Source organism: Ranitomeya variabilis, chromosome 4 (assembly GCF_051348905.1).
Source record: "Ranitomeya variabilis isolate aRanVar5 chromosome 4, aRanVar5.hap1, whole genome shotgun sequence".
NCBI classification, from domain to species: domain Eukaryota; kingdom Metazoa; phylum Chordata; class Amphibia; order Anura; family Dendrobatidae; genus Ranitomeya; species Ranitomeya variabilis.
Genome location: NC_135235.1, coordinates 770,395,218 through 770,417,347, shown reverse-complemented (window position 1 = coordinate 770,417,347; position 22,130 = coordinate 770,395,218). Strand labels below are relative to the sequence as shown.

The window sequence follows — 22,130 nt, the reverse complement described above, 5'->3', positions numbered from 1 at the left end:
CCAAAGTCATTTGAACAGTTTTGGGTGGAGAAGAATGTTGTGGTCTAGAGGCAAAATGGTGATCATGGTAATACGGCCGGACTACACCACCGATAAAGCAGCCACAGCCGGTGACTGAGAAGAATCTGTGACTTCTCTGCATTTAGTGGTTACTACTCACCTGGGTAGCCATATGTGGGAATCTCCTCTTTACACCACTCATCCCCCCTCACATATGTCTCTGTAGTATTAATATGGGTCAGATCTTCACCCTGAAACAAATATTATAAAAGTCACCGACAGATGGAGAAGTCCCATCTATGATCAGCTCTAATCCTGCCATCTCCACCGTTCTCATTACACAAGTATAAAACATATAATACTGGTGGATAAAACAAGACTGAGCACAAGACCTTCACCGGCGTCTACACATCATAGGGGAGATCTCCTGACACCTTCTCTCCATCTACCTGATGATCCTGAGGAGCATTGGGATCTTCTTGGTTACAGTCCTGTGGAAGAAGAGGACGGGGACATCTCTCTGGTGTTGTCCTCTTACTGGATAGATCTGGAGGAAACACATACAGGGAGTGAATTCATTCTTTACATACAGATAATTATAGGTGTGTGTATTTAGTCCTGTCTATTACCTGGAGATGTGAGGGGCTGGGGAACCTCCATTATGACGTCCTTGTACAGATCTCTGTGTCCTTCTAAATACTCCCACTCCTCCATGGAGAAATAGACAGCGACATCCTGACACCTTATAGGAACCTGACACGACACATACAATGATACCGTCATCCCCCCGATCCCTTCATAGTGTTGCTGTATAATGTCCCAGCATTCCCAGCAGTGTCACCTCTCCAGTCAGCAGCTCAATCATCTTGTAGGTGAGTTCTAGGATCTTCTGGTCATTGATGTCCTCATGGATCAGGAGGTGAGGTGGAGGCCCTGTGATTGGGCTCAGGGGTCTTCCCCATCCCTCAGACACAGGGTCCTGACAGCGATCACTAGAGGTCTTCTTCACCACTGTGTAATCCTGGTAATGGAGAGACACATTAATAAATCTCACTACGGACATTTCCAGAGTCCTCACCTCTCCAGTTCTGTCCATCTGTTATTCCCATAGATAAGAATGATGTAATGTGACGTCATCAGAATCTCTCACCTCTCCAGTAAGCCGGAAGAGGATCTCTAGGGTGAGGTGTAATATCCTCTCCGCCATCTTGTCTCTGTCCATATCCATCTGTGATGGGTAAATCAGGTAAATTCTCTTTTGTAGAAGATCTTCACTGAGAGGATCCGATATTGTAGAGACCTGAATGAGAAGATGAGCCGATGTAACATCATAAGAATCCTCTGTAATAATACAATTACTGGAGATAATAAGGGAAACATATGAGGAGATTTATTATTTTACAGGATTTAGTTTCCTTCTTTACATCTACTAATAAAACCTATATATTTAGGCCACAGACAACAAGCAGTTTCCTCCTCGGAGTCGGCAGCTGAATACGTTTCTCATAGACTCATCTTCCATAACGCTAATTCTCGTCTCATTTACCGACCCTGGAATCGGCATTAGCAATACTGCAGGAGATATTCATTACACGCGACATGAGAAATAACTACTTCATGATGAGGACGACATCTTCATCTTCTACTACGGCTCTAGAGACATATGTGGCCAGAGTCGGTCACTGACTCCATCACCACCGGCCGTCTATATGAAGGTTTCCCGTCTTCCCCGCACTGGAATCTTCTATCACGTTAGATCTCAGCTCTGATTCACACACACAAGTTTGAGGCTTTAAAGGCCACGTTCACACTTTGCGGGTTCCTCTGCGGGTTAATCCCGCAGCGGAATTGATAAATCTGCAGGGCAAAACCGCTGCGGTTATCCCTGCAGATTTATCGCGGTTTGTTCCGCGGTTTCCGCTGTGGGATTACTCCTGTAGTATTGATGCTGCATATGCAGCAATATGCAGCATCAATAGTAATGTAAAAAATAATAAAAATTGGCTATACTCACCCTCTGACGTCGCGATCTCCTCGGCGCTGCAAGCGGCTGTGCCGACAAGGACCTTCGTGACGTCACGGTCATGTGACCGCGGCGTCATCACGGTCATGTGACCGCGACGTCACCACAGGTCCTGCTCGGCACAGCAACTGAGACCGGACGCTGCGGGCAGCGCAGAGAGGTGGGTATAGCATTATTTTTTATTTTAATTCTTATTTTTACACCAAAATATGGTTCCCAGGGCCTGGAGGAGAGTCTCCTCTCCTCCACCCCGGGTACCATCGGCACATTATCCGCTTAACTTCCCGCAACGTGGGCACAGCCCCATGCGGGAAGTTAGCGGATCAATGCTTTTCTATGGGTGCAGAATCGCTGCGATTCTGCACCAAGAATTGACATGCTCCTTTTTTTCCGCAGAAAAGCCGTGCGGCTTTTTCCGCGGAAATCCGCAGCATGTGCACAGCGGGTTTTGTTTTCCATAGGGTAACATTGTACTTTACCCTGCATGGAAAACTGCTGCGGATCTGCAGTGTCAAAACCCGCAAAGTGTGAACATAGCCTTAGAAAAGCTTTTTTGTTTCCACAATCAATGCGGACAGAAATGATCTGATCCCAAAGTCTCCATGTACAGTGATTTATGGGGTTTATTTCTGGCCTTAGGCTTTCCTATATTACAAGAAAAACATCAGAAAAAAAACCAGATATTGAAATGTTTCTAAAGAAAATTGGCTCCAACAAGATGTAATAAAGATAAAGGGGTGTTCCTGCACATTTGGTGGATTGTGATAAGATTAGACCATTTTGGAATAGTGTTTTGAAAATTTTTACCAATTTGTGCAAACTTTCAAACCCCCCACGGGTGAACCTCATCTTTCTGAACTGGTCTAGCGATATTTCATAGACCAAGTACAAATCACTAGTCTTATTTTTATTAGCAGTGGCCAAACTAATTATTCCCACAAAATGGCGCTCTCAGAGAAGCCCGAGCATTGTTGATTGGCTCCAAAAAGTTGATCAGCTTTATTATGTAGAGGAAATTGGAGCTTTCACAAACTTCTCAAGAGACAGGTTTGGGGTAACATGGGAGCCATGGGTTCTGTATAGAGAATCGGATGAATACTTAAGGATGATGAGTCAGCAGTCTCAAACAGCGACTGAATGAAGATCTGGCATCCACCCTAAGGGTATGTGCACACGTCAGGATTTATTGCAGAAATTTCCTGAAGAAAACCGGAAATTTTCTGCAAGAAATCCGCCTTTTTTTTTGCGTTTTTTTCGCATTTTGCAAGCGAAATTAGCTTGCAGAATGCTAAACTGACAGGTTGGTCACACTTGTCAAACATAGTGTTTGACAAATGTGACCAAGTTTTTACTATAGATGCTGCCTATGCAGCATCTATAGTAAAAGATAGAATGTTTAAAAATAATGAAAATAAAAAAAATGGTTATACTCACCTGCAGACAGCCGATCTCCTCAGCGGCGTCCATTCCTATAGATGGTGCGTGCAGGACTTTCGGTGACGTCACAGTCACATGAGCGGTCACATGAGCGGTCTCGCGACCAATCACAAGACCGCGACGTCATCGCAGGTCCTTCACACAGAGCATCTGTAGGAACGGAAGAGAGAGCGTGCAGCGCTGAGAGGCGGGAACACTTCGGGGGCCATCGAAGGTGAGTATATGACTATTTTTTATTTTAATTCTTTTTTTTTTACCAATTATATGGTGCCCAGTCCATGGAGGAGAGTCTCCTCTCCTCCACCCTGGGTACCAACCGCACATAATCTGCTTACTTCCCGCATGGTGTGCACAGCCCCGTGCGGGAAGTAAGCAGATCAATGCACTCCTGGGTGTGCGGAATCCCCGTAATTCCGCATTTTTAATGAACATGTTGCTTTTTTTTCCGCGATGCGATTTTTTCACGGAAAAAAATGCAACATTTGCACAAGAAATGCGGAATACACTGTAAATAATAGGAGGCACATGTTAGCTTTTTTCACGTTTTTATCACGCTTTTATAGCAAAAAAACTGAAAAAAACGCAAAAAATACTGAACGTGTGCACATGGCCTAAAAACTAACAAGCTTTCATGAGAGATTAAAGCTACCCCTCCCCCTGACTGACCACAACCTACTGACATTCTCTTCCCTCTCCTCTCCTAATGTGCAACCCCTACTCCACAAACTCCCCCGCAGAAATCTCAAACATCTCAATTTACAATCACTCTGAGTCCCTTCTCCCTCTCACAGACATAGCTTCCCTTCATGACACAGATGCTGCTGCCACTTTTTAATACACCACAATAACAGCAAAACTCGATTCGGCCGCCCCACTCATGCATAGCAAAACTCGTACACTCAACAGGCAGCCCTGGCTGACTAGCCTGACCAAAGAATTGAGACAGGCTTCCAGGATCGCTGAGTGGAGATGGAAGCGATCCCGCTCTGCCAACCACTTCACTGCATACAAGCAGTCCCTCGCCAGCTTCAAGTCTGCGCTCACTGCCGCAAAACAAACTTACTTCTCATCTCTCATATCCTCCCTGTCTCACAACCCTAAACAGCTTTTCAACACTTCCAATTCTCTACTCTGTCCCCCAGCACCTCCTCCCTCCCCCCTCATTTCTGCTGAAGACTTCACCTCTTTCTTTAAACAGAAGATCGATACGATCAGAGAAAGCTTTGCCCCACAGCGCCCACTGACCCTCTTAGTTGCTCAACCCTGCTGCTCCAAAACCAGCTTCTCCACCATGACAGAAGATCAGCTCTCCACCCTCCTGTCAAGATCACACCTCACCACCTGCACGCTCGACCCGCTCCCATCCCACCTCATCCCTAACCTTTCCACGGTCTTCATCCCAACTCTAACGCACCTCTTCAACCTCTCATTCACAACAGGTGTCTTCCCCTCATCCTTCAAGCATGCGAAGATCACACCCATTCTCAAAAAGCCCTCCCTCGACCCATCCTCTGTGTCTAGCTATCGCCCGATATCTCTTCTCCCTTATGCCTCCAAATTGCTGGTGCAACACGTCCATCTTGAACTGCCCTCCCACCTCTCCTCCTGCTTCCTCTATGATCGGTTACAATCTGGCTTCCGTTCCCATCACTCAACTGAAACTGCCCTAACTAAAGTCAGCAATGACCTACTAACTGCCAGGAGCAAGCGACATTACTCTGTCCTCCTTCTCCTGGACCTGTCTTCTGCCTTCGACACTGTGGACCACTGCCTTCTGCTACAAATCCTCTCATCTCTTGGCATCACAGACTTGGCACTTTCCTGGATCTCGTCATAGCTGACAGACCGAACATTCAGTGTCTCCCTCCCCCACACCACCTCTTCACTTCGCCACTTGGAAGTCGGTGTTCCTCAAGGCTCTATTCTAGGACCCCTACTCTTCTCCATCTACACTTTCGGCCTGGGACAGCTCATAGAATCCCACGGTATGCAGTATCATCTCTACACCGATGACACGCAGATCTACCTATCCGGACCTGACCTTACCTCCTTACCAAAATCCCACACTGTCTGCTATCCCGGCCTTCTTTTCTGCTCGCTTTCTAAAACTGAACGTGGACAAAACAGAATTCACCATCTTTCCCCATTCTCGCTCTACCCCTCCACCAGACCTATCTGTCAATGGCTGCTCACTTTCCCCAGTCCCACACGCCCGGTGCCTCGGGGTGATCCTCGACTCTGCCCTCTTTCAAGCCACATATCCAAGCCCTTGCCTCCTCCTGCCGTCTCAGACTCAAAAATATTTCCCAGATCTATGGTTTCCTTGACCGCGACACCGCAAAAACGCTAGTGCATGCCCTTATCTTCCGCCTCGACTACTGCAACCTCCTACTCTCTGGACTTCCCTCTAGCATGTTGGCACCACTCCAATCCATCCTACACTCTGCTGCCCGACTAATCTACCTGTCTCCCCACTATTCCCCAGCCTCTCTCCTATGTCAAGCCCTTCACTGGCTTCCTATCGCCCAGAGACTCCAGTTCAAAACCCTCACAATGACATACAAAGCCATCCACAACCTGTCTCCTCCATACATCTGTGACATGATCTCCCGATACCTACCTACAAGCAAACTTCGATCCTCTCAAGACCTCCTTCTCTACTTCCCTCTCATTTCTTCTTCCCACAGCCGCATCCAAGACTTCCCCCGTACTTCCCCCCATACTCTGGAACTCTCTACCCCAACACATCAGACTCTCGCCTACCATAGAAACCTTCAAAAAGAACCTGAAGACTCACCTCTTCCGACAAGCCTACAGCCTGCAGTGATCCTGAACTTACTGAACTGCCGCACAACCAGCTCTACCCTCTCCTAGTGTTTCATCACCCATCCCCTGCAGACTGTGAGCCCTCGCGGGCAGGGTTCTCTCTCCTTATGTACCCGTGTGTCTTGTTATTTGCTCATGTTTAATGTATTTGTCTATATTTGCCCCGTATTCACATGTAAAGTGCCATGGAATAAATGGCGCTATAAAAATGTATAATAATAATAATAATAATAATAATAATACATAGGTCTCATGACGCTGTAAGGCACTAACCGCCGATACCACTATCCATTCTTACATGGAGGACTCCCCTGCCTCTCCCCTACCTCCTCTCCTTCATCTGATTTTCCCCACCCTACTTTTTCTATCTGTCTCTCTACATCAATGTTTTAATTTAAGATCTATAGGTGTGTACACATTGGGTTAGACTCCTTCCTTATAAAAATTTAGGAAAATGAAGAAAAATTTGTGGAATGAAAGATTGTAACTTCTACTATGATTAATCTTACCATGCACTATGTGATGACCTAATGAATGAACTTTTGATAACATTCTATTGAAAAAAAACACACACCCTGTTATGTAGTTTTACATGATTATTTATTTGTGTTATATAACCCCAAAAAAATGTTTAAAAGAAAAAAGAAAATTGGCTCCAAAATCCTTGTAAAAAGAAAAAAAAAACATGGAAAAGGGAGAAGCCATTTTTAATTTTTTCACACAAACTATTGTTTTTTTTTTTAAATTAACTCTTTTGGGCCCCAGAACATAGATGTACACTGCCTGCAGGGATGGCACAGGAGCGGCAGCACTAAAACCCTGGCAGTTTAACCACTTGCTGCTGTGAAAAACAAACATGGCGTCTACAAAGGTGTGACAGAGTTTGGCTGAATGCCCCCCGCCTTCAAGTACTCGATAGTATGGGGCGGATGAGTTATTACGATATGCCAATCATAGTTTTAACAACAAGAAATATCCATCACTATATGGAAAGCAGCGTCACTGCACAATGTTAGTTACGTCTCGTCCATAACTACTTTATTATACTCTATTATCCTGTACACAGTGGAGGAGACAGAAATCACAGGTCCGACAGCAACAGCTGGAATTGGGCCCTCCAACATACAGAAAAAAAATCTATATATATATAAAGCTGAGTGTATGCATGTGGAGCGCCCCACACTGTCGCAGGACCGAGGGGTACCCGGTACCGGGCCTCTCTGTCTCGGTTTTGGGATTGTCACGGTGGCTAGACCCGGTCCGTGACCCTACTAAGGGGCGTCCAATGAAAGGTGTAGGTGGTGGTGTGCGGTGCAGGTCGCGATGAATAACGAGGACACAGGGTTGCAGTCTCTTTACCTCTTTACTGAAGGCTTCAGGATCCTCAGTCCAGAGTACGGTTAACAGGGCTGTCTGAGATCGGCCGGTCCGATGGCACCTCCAGAGTTCCTTTTGCAGGTGGAAATATGTGCCTTCCTTCTAGCGCTTGTGTGTTGTAGTCCTTCCCTGCTCAGCACCACGGGATAGTCCTCACAACCGTTGTGTCTGTTTCGGATGTTCCCTCACAACTGATTCTGATGTTCTTCTCCGTCCCCCAGATGATATGGATAGGACGCACCCGTATGAAGGGTAGGCCTGGAGTTCTTCCGGGACCCTAGAGTCGCCCCTCTCCCACTGTTGCCCCCTATGTCTGCTTAGGTGATTTTAGGTGAGACAGCCCACCTATAACTGACTGTCCTGCCATTGGTTTGAAGTACTGCTTGGAGCTTAATACTTCCTCGGCATTTCCGGCCACCGGCTACACGCCTCAGTAGGATGTTGCCTCGGTCTTACAGCACGACTCCTACTGGTGTTTCTCCTTGTTGCTTTGATCTTGTTTCTCACTCTTCACAATAAACCTCGCTTCTTGTCCTTTCTTAGGGTACCGCCGCGATGAAGTGCAGGCGCGGTCCCGTAACGTTCTTTCTGTTTGCTAGGCCTCTGTCAGGATCCCACCCCTGACAGGGACCCCCCTGAATCTTCCCCCGCAACACCCTCTGCCACAGGATGTTGCCTGGTTCCAACCCAGTCAGCTTTCTGTCTAACTTCCTATCTAACCCCCAGTTTTACCAGATTGTGAGGAGTGGCCTAATACATAGTGCCCTTAGCTCCACCTGGAGGCCAGACTTTGAAGTGTATTGGTCTCTGTGATACCTGGTCAGGTGAACTCCTTTAGTGCCATCAGATGTACCATCACTCCCCTTAGTGGCGAAGCAACAGTACTGCAACGACCAGGTCTCTGGGGCGCTGCACTCCCCCCCGGTTAAATCCAGTACTCCCACACTTGGAAGAAAACAACAATACATGTCAGCAAAAAGACATACAATTTTGAAATGCAATAACAGGTAATAAGAACAGTGCTTCCCTTTATGGGAGGTGAGAACACTTGAACGTTACAAACATGGTTTATTATTTTAAATAACAGTCTATAAATAACTTCTATTACCCAGCCGGGCATTCTACTTAGTGCAAATTCTGAACAATAATTTAACTTTTTCTTTAAGGGCGTATAAGTTGAACCCACTAAAGAATTACTTATAAAACACTATAATGCTAATCAACTTTTCTTCATTTTTCCAACTTTACATTCACAGGACCGCCTGTCTATTTGCCCAGGCCTACTGCCTCTCGCTCTTTTGCAGGACCGCCTAGTTCCTCGTCCGGGCCTACTGCCTTTCTTCTACTATACACAGTATAGAACTTATCAACCTTCTCTCAGATCACTGAGCCATCTCTCTATGGCTCCTAGGAGGATTCACCATCTAACCCCGTACTGGTTGACTTCCCTGTCCTCATTCTCTAACACATTATTAAACATTTCCTATAATCAACTAACTAACTACATATAACTTTCTATGTAAAACATTATTTTCATTTATTCTCTTGCAAGGCGACATTGTACCTTAAATACAATTAACGAACATTCCCTTTAAGAGGGAGCCAAGTCTCTTTGAGGTAGTGCAGCTACTCATGCTGCCAGTCCGTGTAGACAGAAACTCCAATGCTGTTCTCAGGAGCAGTTTCTTCGCAAAGAGTTCTCTTTGTTGTAAAACCAGTAGGGGGCACCTTTAAGAAGGCGCAAACTATTTACATTACAGTTTGTGAACCATTCACCGTCCCTGATCTTTGTAACATGGGTGAACAAGAAGCAAAATGAAAGAAAAAGCAAAAATAAAAAGCAATAGAGATCCCGGGTAAACGAAGGGATCTCTTTAAGAATAACCCAGGTCGGGTATTGGCAGCAAAAAGCAGGGAAACAAACAGTTAACTATTTACAGGTTCAGGTTTCCGAGGTTTAGTTGGACGGCTTCCTGGGCTGCACCTGGCACCTAACCCTTCTTGGCCCGGGAAAAGTGAGGTCCAGGGTTACACCCAGTGCTGGACAAATGCCGTTAATCCATCTTTCATGTACGGTTAAATCGTGCGCAGCGATGGAGGTCTGCGCAGCTGAGTATGGACATTTGCTGCAGCAGAGGTAGTGGCTGCTGCAAGATCAGTCATTGGAACGGACTCAGCAGCTGTGGCACTAGCAGTCACAGGGGTGGTGTCGATCGTCAGGGCAGGGTCGTCCTTCATACCTGCTTCAGATGCGGTCCCTCCGGTGCCGGTCTGCTCTGCCTCCGCTGGGGTCTGGAACGCTGGTTGCAGGGCCTTGTGCTGCGACGTTGTCATCTCTGCTTGCAGCATCTCGCTTTCTGGCAGGGCCTTGCTTTCCGGCTTCGGTGCGCTGGAACTTCTTTCCTGCCTCGGGCCAGACGTGGCTGCCGACAGACGTCTGGTGAGGCTCCCGATGAAGGTCTTCTTCCACCCGGCCTCAATGCTCCGCCGTGTCTGCCGGAGTTGGTCGCGGAGCTGGTCCACTCCGGCCTGCAGGAGTTCAGCATCAGCGGTGGAGACCTGGTTACGGTGCCCCTCCGGGTAGCTGGGGGAGTCCTCTGCTCCGACCCCACGCTCCGACTCCGGGTGGCTGGCCATGGCATCCTCCACGTGTCTCACTTCTTCTTCCTCGTCCTTTTCCCGCTCTCTGCTTCGTGGGCGGTTTCGCTTTCGTTGTCGCCGCCCTCTATTGAGGATTAGGAGGCAGATCTCGGCTGCTGACGGACACATCCTCACAGCACAGTAATACTTAGACTGGGCGGCCATTGTCCTTCGCGCTATTCAGCTTGTCTACGCCCACTCCACGCCCTTCTTCCTTTGCGCTCTCCTTAGCACTGTAATGGCGGCGGTTTTGGCGGGAACTTCTGGCGGCAAGTGGCAATACACAGTCTTTGCAATAAGTCACAGTCCAAGCACAACAAATCACAGTTCCAAGGCACACATGACCTGATTCTTCAGGCTTAAGTAGATCCTGTTCGTGACACCAAGTTGGAGTGCCCCCACTGTCGCAGGGCCGAGGGGTACCCGGTACCGGGCCTCTCTGTCTCGGTTCTGGGATTGTCACGGTGGCTAGACCCAGTCCGTGACCCTGCTAAGGGGCGTCCAATGAAAGGTGTAGGTGGTGGTGTGCGGTGCAGGTCGCAATGAATAACGAGAACACAGGGTTGCAGTCTCTTTACCTCTTTACTGAAGGCTTCAGGATCCTCAGTCCAGAGTACGGTTAACAGGGCTGTCTGAGACCGGCCGGTCCGATGGCACCTCCAGAGTTCTCTTTGCAGGTGGAAATCTGTGCCTTCCTTCTAGCGCTTGTGTGTTGTAGTCCTTCCCTGCTCAGCACCACGGGATAGTCCTCACAACTGTTGTGTCTGTTTCTGATGTTCCGTCACAACTGATTCTGATGTTCTTCTCCGTCCCCCAGATGATATTGATAGGACGCACCCGTATGACGGGTAGTCCTGAAGTTCTTCCGGGACCCTAGAGTCGCCCCTCTCCCACTGTTGCCCCCTATGTCTGCTTAGGTGATTTTAGGTGAGACAGCCCGCCTATAACTGACTGTCCTGCCGTTGGTTTGAAGTATTGCTTGGAGCTTAATACTTCCTCGGCGTTTCTGGCCACCGGCTGCACGCCTCAGTAGGATGTTGCCTCGGTCTTACAGCACGACTCCTACTGGTTTTTCTCCTTGTTGCTTTGATCTCGTTTCTCACTCTTCACAATAAACCTCGCTTCTTGTCCTTTCTTAGGGTACCGCCGCGATGAAGTGCAGGCGCGGTCCCGTAACGTTCTTTCTGTTTGCTAGGCCTCTGTCAGGATCCCACCCCTGACAGGGACCCCCCTGAATCTTCCCCCGCAACACCCTTTGCCACAGGATGTTGCCTGGTTCCAACCCAGTCAGCTTTCTGTCTAACTTCCTATCTAACCCCCAAAAAAGTGTGAAACAACTGAAATTATGTCTTATATTCTAGGTTCTTCAAAGTAGCCACCTTTTGCTTTGATGACTGCTTTGCACACTCTTGGCATTCTCTTGATGAGCTCCAAGAGGTAGTCTCCGGGAATGGTTTTCACTTCACAGGTGTACCCTGTCAGGCTTAATAAGTGGGATTTCTTGCCTTATAAATGGGGTTGGGACCATCAGTTGTGTTGAGCAGAAGACTGGTGGATACACAGCTGATAGTCCTACTGAATAGACTGTTAGAATTTGTATTATCGCAAGAAAAAAGCAGCTAAGTAAAAAAAAATGAGTGGCCATCATTACTTTAAGAAATGAAGGTCAGTAAGTCAGAAAATTGGGAAAACTTTGAAAGTGTCCCCAAGTGCAGTGGCAAAAACTATCAAGCACTACAAAGAAACTGGCTTACATGAGGACCGCCCCAGGAAAGGAAGACCAAGAGTCACCTCTGCTTCTGAGGATAAGTTTATCAGAGTCACCAGCCTCAGAAATTACAGGTTAACAGCAGCTCAGATTAGAGACCAGGTCAATGCCACACAAAGTTCTAGCAGCAGACACATCTCTACAACAACTGTTAGGCTATGTGCACACTTTCCGGATTTTATGCGAATTTTTAGCGTTTTTGCGCTATAAAAACGCTATAAATCCGCATACTTTAAGCATCCCATCAATTATAATGAAATCCGCAATTTCTGTGCACATGATGTGTGTTTTTCCACGCTAAAAATCCCACACTGTCTGCTATCCCGGCCTTCTTTTCTGCTCGAAAAATAATGAACATGCTCATTCTTTTTGCGGAATTTGAGCAGATTTCCCACTGCCTAATGCATTGGGAAACATTTGGGAAAATCCAAGCAAAAACCTCGCAATTCCACGCAAAAAAACGCGCAAAATCAGCAAGCGGATTTCTGGCAGAAATGTCCGGATTTGGTCAGGAAATTTCTGCTAGAAATCCGGAAGATGCAGAAAAATCTTTAAATGAGAAGGTGTGTATGTATGTCAAGCCACGCCCATTCCACATAGCAACCAATCACTAAGCATCTTTCATTTCTCCAGAGCTGTATAACAGAAGCTGAGCTGTGATTGGTTGCTATGAGCAGCAGTTTTCCCTCTCCACAACACCTCAGCAGACACTGACCGGGTGGGAGAAATCTCGCATCCCTGGGAACATAAGCTCCAGCCATTGTCTGCCCCCCAGAAAGCAGCAGAGAGCACATGACAGAAATGAATCCCCCTCCTCTATTACTGCCGCGCTCTATTGTTACCGGTGTAGAAAATCGCATCATCAGCGGCCGCACACAGAGCTGCACTGCTAACAGCACATCTCCAGGAACTCCCTGCTCAGCGCCACCCAGCTCGGGACTATGGGATGGAGGATGTGTGATGGGTATATGGGCACGGGACTATGGGATGGAGGATGTGTGATGGGTATATGGGCACGGGACTATGGGATGGAGGATGTGTGATGGGTATATGGGCTCGGGACTATGGGATGGAGGATGTGTGATGGGTATATGGGCACTGGACTATGGGATGGAGGATGTGTGATGGGTATATGGGCACTGGACTATGGGATGGAGGATGTGTGATGGGTATATGGGCACGGGACTATGGGATGGAGGATTTGTATGATGTGTATATGGGCACTGGACTATGGGATGGAGGATGTGTGATGGGTATATGGGCACTGGACTATGGGATGGAGGATGTGCGATGGGTATATGGACACTGGATTATGGGATGGAGGATGTGTGATGGGTATATGGGCACAGGACTATGGGATGGAGGATGTGTGATGGGTATATGGGCACTGGACTATGGGATGGAGGATGTGTGATGGGTATATGGGCACTGGACTATGGGATGGAGGATGTGTGATGGGTATATGGGCACGGGACTATGGGATGGAGGATTTGTATGATGGGTATATGGGCACTGGACTATGGGATGGAGGATGTGTGATGGGTATATGGGCACGGGACTATGGGATGGAGGATGTGTGATGGGTGTATGGGCACTGGGCTATGGGATGGAGGATGTGCGATGGGTATATGGACACTGGATTATGGGATGGAGGATGTGCGATGGGTATATGGACACTGGATTATGGGATGGAGGATGTGTGATGGGTATATGGGCACAGGACTATGGGATGGAGGATGTGTGATGGGTATATGGGCACTGGACTATGGGATGGAGGATGTGTGATGGGTATATGGGCACTGGACTATGGGATGGAGGATGTGTGATGGGTATATGGGCACGGGAGTATGGGATTGAGGATGAGTATTATGTGTATGATGGGTACATGGGCACGGGAGTATGGGATTGAGGATATGTATGATGGGTATATGGGCACTGGACCATGGGATGGAGGATGTGTATGATGGGTATATGGGCACGGGACTATGGGATGCAGAATGTGTGATGATCTCCTGCAGCACAAGGAAATTGTTCTCCTGTGTGCCAATGTAGCTCAGTATGAAGTCTCCCACACGGTATGACAGCCCCACAGCACCTCACACAGTATTATGGCTAGAGATTAGCGAATATTTCTATGTTCTTTTCAGCTCATAATCGTCGATTAAAATCGCCAAATATAGCCAAACATGCACAGCACAAAACTTAGGGGACGTAGGGGGAATTAGCCCATATGCTGTGCAGATGTTCCTGTATACAATTCCCGCTACTTGGTTGTGGCGTTCGGTATACGCTGTTCCTGCTTGCATTTTGCATGCTGCCACTATGTGTTGGACGGTTTCTGAGGTTTCTTTGCATAGTCTGCACCTTGGGTCTTGTCATATGTGGTAGATTCCTGCTTCTATGGATCTGGTACTTCGTGGTTGCTCTTGTGCCGCTATGATTAGTGCCTCTGTCCTGTCTCGGAGTCCAGCTTTCTCCAGCCATTGGTAGGATTTCTCCATGTCAGCCACCTCCATTATCTGTCGATAGTACATCCCATGCAGTGGCTTGTCTTGCCATGGCAGTTCATAATCCTGTTCTTCCTTCCAGATCTGTTGTTGTTGCTGTCTTAGGCTTTCTCTCATCATCTCATCTTTTGGTGCAATTTTCCTGATGTATTCCTGGATACTCCTTGTTTCATCCGTGATGGTGGCTTGGATGCTTATCAAGCCTCGGCCACCCTCCTTTCTGTTGGTATACAATCTTTGGGAGTTAGACTAGGCTTTCATGTTATCACATCTGCAGCTTCCATCTCTTCTTTTGGCAAGCACACTATACCAGCAGGGTATCTGATAACTGGCAGAGCATATATATTGATAGCGCAGATTTTATTCTTCCCATTGAGCTGGCTCTTCAGGACCTGTCTTACCCTTTGATGGTATTTGTATGTTGCTGCTTTCCTTGCCTCCTCATCATGGTTACCGTATGCCTGTGGGATGCCGAGGTATTTGGAGCATGTCTGTACATCTGCTATGTGCCCTGCTGGTAATTCCGCTCCATCAGTCTTGACTACCTTGCCTCTCTTTGTTACCAACTGGCCGCACTTCTCCAGTCCGAAGGACATCCCGATATCTTCACTGTAGATCCTTGTTAGGTGGATCAGTAATTGATATCTCATACATTTTTCGTATACAGCTTGATGTCATCCATGTAGAGGAGGTGGCTGATGGTGCTTCCACTCTTGAACTTGTATCCATAGTCAGACTCTGTAATTATGTGACTGAGGGGGTTCAAGCCTATGCAGAACAGCAATGAGGACAGTGCATCACCTTGGTATAGGCCGCATTTGATGGTCACTTTATCTAGTTGTCTTGAGTTGATTTCTAATGTTATTCTCCATAGCCTCAGTGAGTTTCTGAGGAAGGTTCTTAATGACCTGTTGACATTGTACAGAGCCAAGCATTCACAGATCCATGTGTGTGGCATTGAGTCATAGGCTTTCCTGTAGTCAATCCAGGCTGTGCTGAGATTGGTCTGTCTGGATCTTGAGTGACTTCTCTATCTACTAGGAGCTGGTGCTTAGAGCCTCTGGTGTCCGTCCCAATGCCTTTCTAAGCTGGATTCATGTACTGGTTCATATGGATCTGTAGCTTGGTGGCTATGATGCCTGACAGAAGTTTCCATGTTGTTGTAAGACAGAATATTGGGCGGTAGTTGGATGGAACTGTTCATTTTTGAGGATCCTTCAAGATCAGCACTGTTCTTCCATGCGTTAGCCAAACAGGGTGGTGGCCTGCTTCTAGCAGTTGGTTCATCTGCTTTGCCATGCATTCATGTACCGCTGTGAATTTCTTTAGCCAGTAGGTGAGGATCATGTCTGGGCCAGGTGCTGTCCAGCTCTTCATGTCCTTGACCCGCTGTTGGATGTCTGCTTCTGTAATGGTGACTGGTTCTTGCTCTAGGTGGTTGCTGTGTTTCATTCTCAGATATTGCAGCCACATTGCACTGGTGTTGTGTTTTTTCCTTCTCCCATATGTTCCTCCAGTATTGTTCAGTCTCTGCTATTGGTGGAGTTGCTGCCTTTGTGCTGTTCCTCTGTAGTTGGGAGTACACTTTGTATGGTTCTTTAGAGAACAGGGCATTTATCTTCTTGGCCTCAGCTTCTCTAATGTATCTCCCTAGCCTTGCAGTGAGTGCTGTGAGCCTTTGTTTAGCAGTCTCTTCAGTTGGGGTCAGGCCTTTGTACTTGTCCATCTTGGTCTTATTTTTGATCTTTACACACTTCTGTATTTCTGATAGTTGGCCGACTTCCCTTCGTGGCACCTTGAGCTTTGTCTACAGTATTCTATTCCAAGGGGAGCACGTACTTCTGTTGTTATTGCTGGTTGTATAGCCAAGCATTTCCATGATTGCTGAGGCAGTAGCATAGATTAGGTTATTAGTTTGAGTTATGGTGGTGGTAGGTATTGATGCAAGTGCTGCTCTATTGGCATCTTCTAACATACTGTCTGGTGGTCTTTCTTTGCTGAGCCCTGGCAGTCGATCTCTGGTATTGATGGTATTTAGTGTATCTAAGATCTTCTGATTCAGACCAGCTGCAGTGCTCTCTAGTTGCAGGGTTGGATCAGAATCTTCAGGGGGTTGCACATGTTGTTCTTCCACGTGTTCATGTGGGGTGGATCTGCAGTGCAGTTGATCCATCTCAAGCTGTGGTAATAGCTTTCTCTTTATGATATTGAAACGTTTGGTGACTAGTTGCTTCTCAGTTAGTGGACATGCAGGTCTTGTATCCATCCAGAGTTTCCTCATAAGCTTCATATATCCTCTCTCATTTGGTCTGCTGTTATAGTAGCATTTCATCAGATCCAGCTTCTCTTCCCTTGTCCATGTATGGTTTGTAGCTAGTGTTGAGCGATACCGTCCGATACTTGAAAGTATCGGTATCGGAAAGTATCGGCCGATACTGGCAAAGTATCGGATCCAATCCGATACCAATACAAGTCAATGGGACTCAAGTATCGGACGGTATCCCTGATGGTTCCCAGGGTCTGAAGGAGAGGAAACTCTCCTTCAGGCCCTGGGAACCATATTAATGTGTAAAATAAAGAATTAAAATAAAAAATATTGCTATACTCACCTCTCCGACGCAGCCTGGACCTCACCGAGGGAACCGGCAGCGTTGTTTGCTTAAAATGCGCGCTTTTCCTTCCTTCCGTGACGTCACGGCTTCTGATTGGTCGCGTGCCACCCATGTGGCCGCGACGCGACCAATCACAGCAAGCCGTGACGTAATTTTCAGGTCCTTCTAGGCATTCAGTATTTTAAAATTACGTTCCGGCTTTGTGATTGGTCGCGTCGCAGTCACATGGGCGACGCGACAAATCACAAGCCGTGACGTCACGGGAGGCAGGAGACGCGCGCATTTTAAAATGCATTATCCTGTGTGTGGGGGAAGCCACTATTGTGGGCACAAAATACTGTGTGTGGGGTATGGCGGTACTATGAGAACATTATACTGTGTGTGGGGGTATGGCGGTACTATGAGAACATTATACTGTGTGTGGGGGTATGGCGGTACTATGAGAACATTATACTGTGTGTGGGGGTAGGGCGGTACTATGAGAACATTATACTGTGTGTGGGGGTATGGCGGTACTATGAGAACATTATACTGTGTGGGGGTATGGCGGTACTATGAGAACATTATACTGTGTGGGGGTATGGCGGTACTATGAGAACATTATACTGTGTGTGGGGGTATGGCGGTACTATGAGAACATTGTACTGTGTGGGGGTATGGCGGTACTGTAGGAACATTATACTGTGTGTGGGTGTATGGCGGTACTATGAGAACATTATACTGTGTGGGGGTATGGCGGTACTGAGAACATTATACTGTGTGTGGGTATGGCGGTACTATGAGAATATTATACTGTGTGTGGGGGTATGGCGGTACTGTGGGAACATTATACTGTGTGTGGGGGTATGGCGGTACTATGAGAACATTATACTGTGTGTGGGGGTATGGCGGTACTATGAGAACATTATACTGTGTGTGGGGGTATGGCGGTACTATGAGAACATTATACTGTGTGTGGGGGTATGGCGGTACTATGAGAACATTATACTGTATGTGGGGGTATGGCGGTACTATGAGAACATTATACTGTGTGGGGGGGTATGGCGGTACTATGAGAACATTATACTGTGTGGGGGTATGGCGGTACTATGAGAACATTATACTGTGTGTGGGGGTATGGCGGTACTATGAGAACATTATACTGTATGTGGGGGTATGGCGGTACTATGAGAACATTATACTGTGTGGGGGGGTATGGCGGTACTATGAGAACATTATACTGTGTGTGGGGTATGGCGGTACTATGAGAACATTATACTGTATGTGGGGGTATGGCGGTACTATGAGAACATTATACTGTGTGGGGGGGTATGGCGGTACTATGAGAACATTACACTGTGTGTAGGGTATGGCGGTACTATGAGAACATTATACTGTGTGGGGGTATGGCGGTACTATGAGAACATTATACTGTGTGTGGGGGTATGGCGGTACTATGAGAACATTATACTGTATGTGGGGGTATGGCGGTACTATGAGAACATTATACTGTGTGGGGGGGTATGGCGGTACTATGAGAACATTATACTGTGTGTGGGGTATGGCGGTACTATGAGAACATTATACTGTATGTGGGGGTATGGCGGTACTATGAGAACATTATACTGTGTGGGGGGGTATGGCGGTACTATGAGAACATTACACTGTGTGTGGGGTATGGCGGTACTATGAGAACATTATACTGTGTGGGGGTATGGCGGTACTATGAGAACATTATACTGTGTGTGGGGGTATGGCGGTACTATGAGAACATTATACTGTGTGTGGGGGTATGGCGGTACTATGAGAACATTATACTGTGTGTGGGGGTATGGCGGTACTATGAGAACATTATACTGTGTGTGGGGGTATGGCGGTACTATGAGAACAATATACTGTGTGGGGGTGTGGCGGTACTATGAGAACATTATACTGTGTGTGGGGGTATGGTGGTACTATGAGAACATTATACTGTGTGTGGGGGTATGGAGGTACTATGAGAACATTATACTGTATGTGGGGGTATGGCGGTACTATGAGAACATTATACTGTGTGAGCGCCATCATATATATTACATAAGGGGTGTAATAAGGAGAGTCATAAAAAAGCCTCCTCCGGGCTGTGCTGCATTTGTACAGACTGCTATCTGCCGTCCAGACGGGACCATGTGACACCAGTGGGAAGAGGGAGGGTTTCCGGAGGGAAGAGTCTAGAGGGTGCACCTGGTCAGGAGACCTTGATGGCGCAGTTACTGAGATTATAAAGGCCGGAGCCCCAAAGGCAGAACAGATTTGGCGCCAACAAAGGAAAGGGGTGCGGGGAAGAATCTGAGGTACCAGCTCCTGGTAAAGTGCCCGAGGCAGCTGGGTGTGGGGCAGAACCTGCTTACAGGGCATAATGGGGGCATTACACTGTGTGGGGCCAAGAAAGGGGCCCTGTACTAGGAGAACACTCCGCTCCTCACTTCCTGTCCTCCATAGTTGGCTCGTATGTATCTATTACAGGAAACAACAACGTTATGGTTCTTATAAAGAGTCTCCTCCGTGCAGAAGGGGTTAATGTCCCCGGCTGCGCTCAGTACTGGGGAATCTCCACATACCTCCACCTGCAGAGCCGCACTCCACAGATATGGCTGCTCTGTGCGCACAGGACCTGTGATGAGGTCACAGGGGAGGAGTCAGGGGTCACGTGATCCGCAGTGAAGACGCTACATGGAGACTTCTCCTCAGTCAGTGACATTCCCGCCATTATTCGCCCTCACTACTGGCACAATCACCTCGCGCCGCCTTTTCTACACAATGTTCTGTGTGGAATGTAACGTGTGATTTCTCTGGAGACAAATAGACCCCACACATGAGGGGATTATCACCGGTTACCGGACGTCTAGTATATGGCGGCATATGATTGTGCTATCGCCTCCACACCGGGGGCTAAAAGGCCGAAATCTCGCTTATTTACCCCCTTCCAGTGTCCGGCTAAGGACCCCTTTCCACTTGCGATGAAGACGGACGAGTACAATCCAATTAAAAAATCGGATTGCACTCGGACCAATGTTAGTTAATAGGTGTCTTTTCATTTGTGATTTTTTTCTCAGCCGAAATCGGACTGAGAAAAATGTGGATCGGCTGAGAAAAAAATCGCACAGCACTCGCACCATGCGAGTTCTGTCCGATTTTTACGCACCGGTGTCCTTTGAAAAGCCGGTAATTCAGCGCGGTGTACAGTAAAATCACACTGACAGGTTAGAATAGAGTAGATATATACACATAGAATCGGTATATATATATATATATATATATATATATATATATATATATATATATATATATATATATATATATGTCAGTGAGACACCTATATATGTATATTTATATTTAATGCACTCGCTCGTGCCTGTAATCCCCGGGTGCTGAAAGGAAAGCTGGATCTGTACTTACATTGAGTCGCGGTGATGCGCCCCTGCTGGATGTTCTCATGAACTGCAGCCTGGGAACTTTTTCCCACGCTCCAGGTCATATGAGGACATCCACCAGGGGGCGCATCACCGCGACTGTAGGAAATGTAGGTCAATGACCTACATTTCATTCATTCGCCGGGAATTACAAGCACGAGCACAGCTGCATTAGCATTAGCAGGGCTCCTGCCTGTAATATTAGTTAACCCCTTCAGATGGATTACCTCGTGGGACGTGATCTGACATCAGAAGGTATGTATCTTGTGCGTTTATTATTTTGCCAATAGAGGGTGTTGCTGATGGATTGAGAGAGCAATAAATTATTACAACAACCGCTGTGTTTATTTCATTAAAATACTTTTAAATCATGTGTGTGTGTGTTTTTTAACCCTTTCAAACAATTGGATTAATAATGGATAGGTGTCATAATTGACGCCTCTCCATTATTAATCTGGCTTAATGTCACCTTACAATAACAAGGTGGCATTAACCCTTCATTACCCCATATCCCACCGCTACAGGGAGTGGGAAGAGAGTGGCCAAGTGCCAGAATAGGCGCATCTTCCAGATGTGCCTTTTCTGGGGTGGCTGGGGGCAGATGTTTGTAGCCACGGGGGGCCAATAACCATGGACCCTCTCCTGGCTATTAATATCTGCCCTCAGTCACTGGCTTTACCATTCTGGCGGAGAAAATTGTGCGGGAGCCCACGCCAATTTTTTCTGCAAGTTAACCCTTAAATTTACTAGCTACAGCGCCGAAATTTTGCACATACACACTACTAACATTAGTAGTGAGGAATATGCAAAAAAAAAGGGGATATGAGATGGTTTACTGTATGTAATCATGTCTCATATCCTGTCGGGTTTGTGAAGGAGAAATGAAAAGCCGGCAATTGAATTAGCGGCTTTTATGCTATCTAGCGCTGCATTAAATATAAATATACATATATAGGTGTCTCACTGACATATAAATATATATATACCTATTCTATGTGTATATATCTACTCTATTCTAACCTGTCAGTGTGATTTTACTGTACACCGCGCTGAATTGCCGGCTTTTCAAAGGACACCGGTGCGTACAAATCGGACAGTAATACGGATGTCATACGGATGATGCGATTATAAAAAACGGATGATGTGATTAAAAATCGCATTGCACTCGCATGACAATCGCATACGTTCCATCCGTTTTTTCGGTCCAGATTACGGACCGTTTTTTATCTCGCAAGTGGAAAGGGACCCTAAGGGTCATATACGGCCATGCTCCTCTCCAGTCACTGTGGGGTTTGGTAATAGGATGGAGGGCGGCGTCCATGCTTGGACTTCAGAGAGAGTAATAAAATCACAGCTCACCTTCCCTGTCCTTTACCCCTTACACCTGACCTGTTTAGCCAATTACCTGGGGATAAATGGTTTTACATACTTAACGTGAGAGGGGCATATAACCTTATACGTATCGCCATGGTGATGGATGGAAGACCGCACACAATACACCTGAGGGGC

At 47.0% G+C, this 22,130-nt stretch overlaps 1 protein-coding gene across 1 annotated transcript in view; it reads right to left on the bottom strand.

Annotated features, from left to right (window-relative positions):
- The window catches only part of LOC143766940 (uncharacterized), a 52,487-nt gene extending 32,579 nt beyond the window's left edge, over positions 1-19,908 (bottom strand). Inside the window, exons 1-6 of the mRNA XM_077254956.1 lie at positions 19,770-19,908; positions 1,151-1,300; positions 842-1,021; positions 630-753; positions 450-547; positions 161-251 (exon numbers count right to left, since the gene is read on the bottom strand). Coding sequence (XP_077111071.1) covers positions 161-251; positions 450-547; positions 630-753; positions 842-1,021; positions 1,151-1,228 — 571 coding nt within the window. The 5' untranslated portion in view covers positions 1,229-1,300; positions 19,770-19,908. The remainder of the gene's footprint in view (positions 1-160; positions 252-449; positions 548-629; positions 754-841; positions 1,022-1,150; positions 1,301-19,769) is intronic.
- Between the last annotated feature and the right edge of the window lie 2,222 nt (positions 19,909-22,130).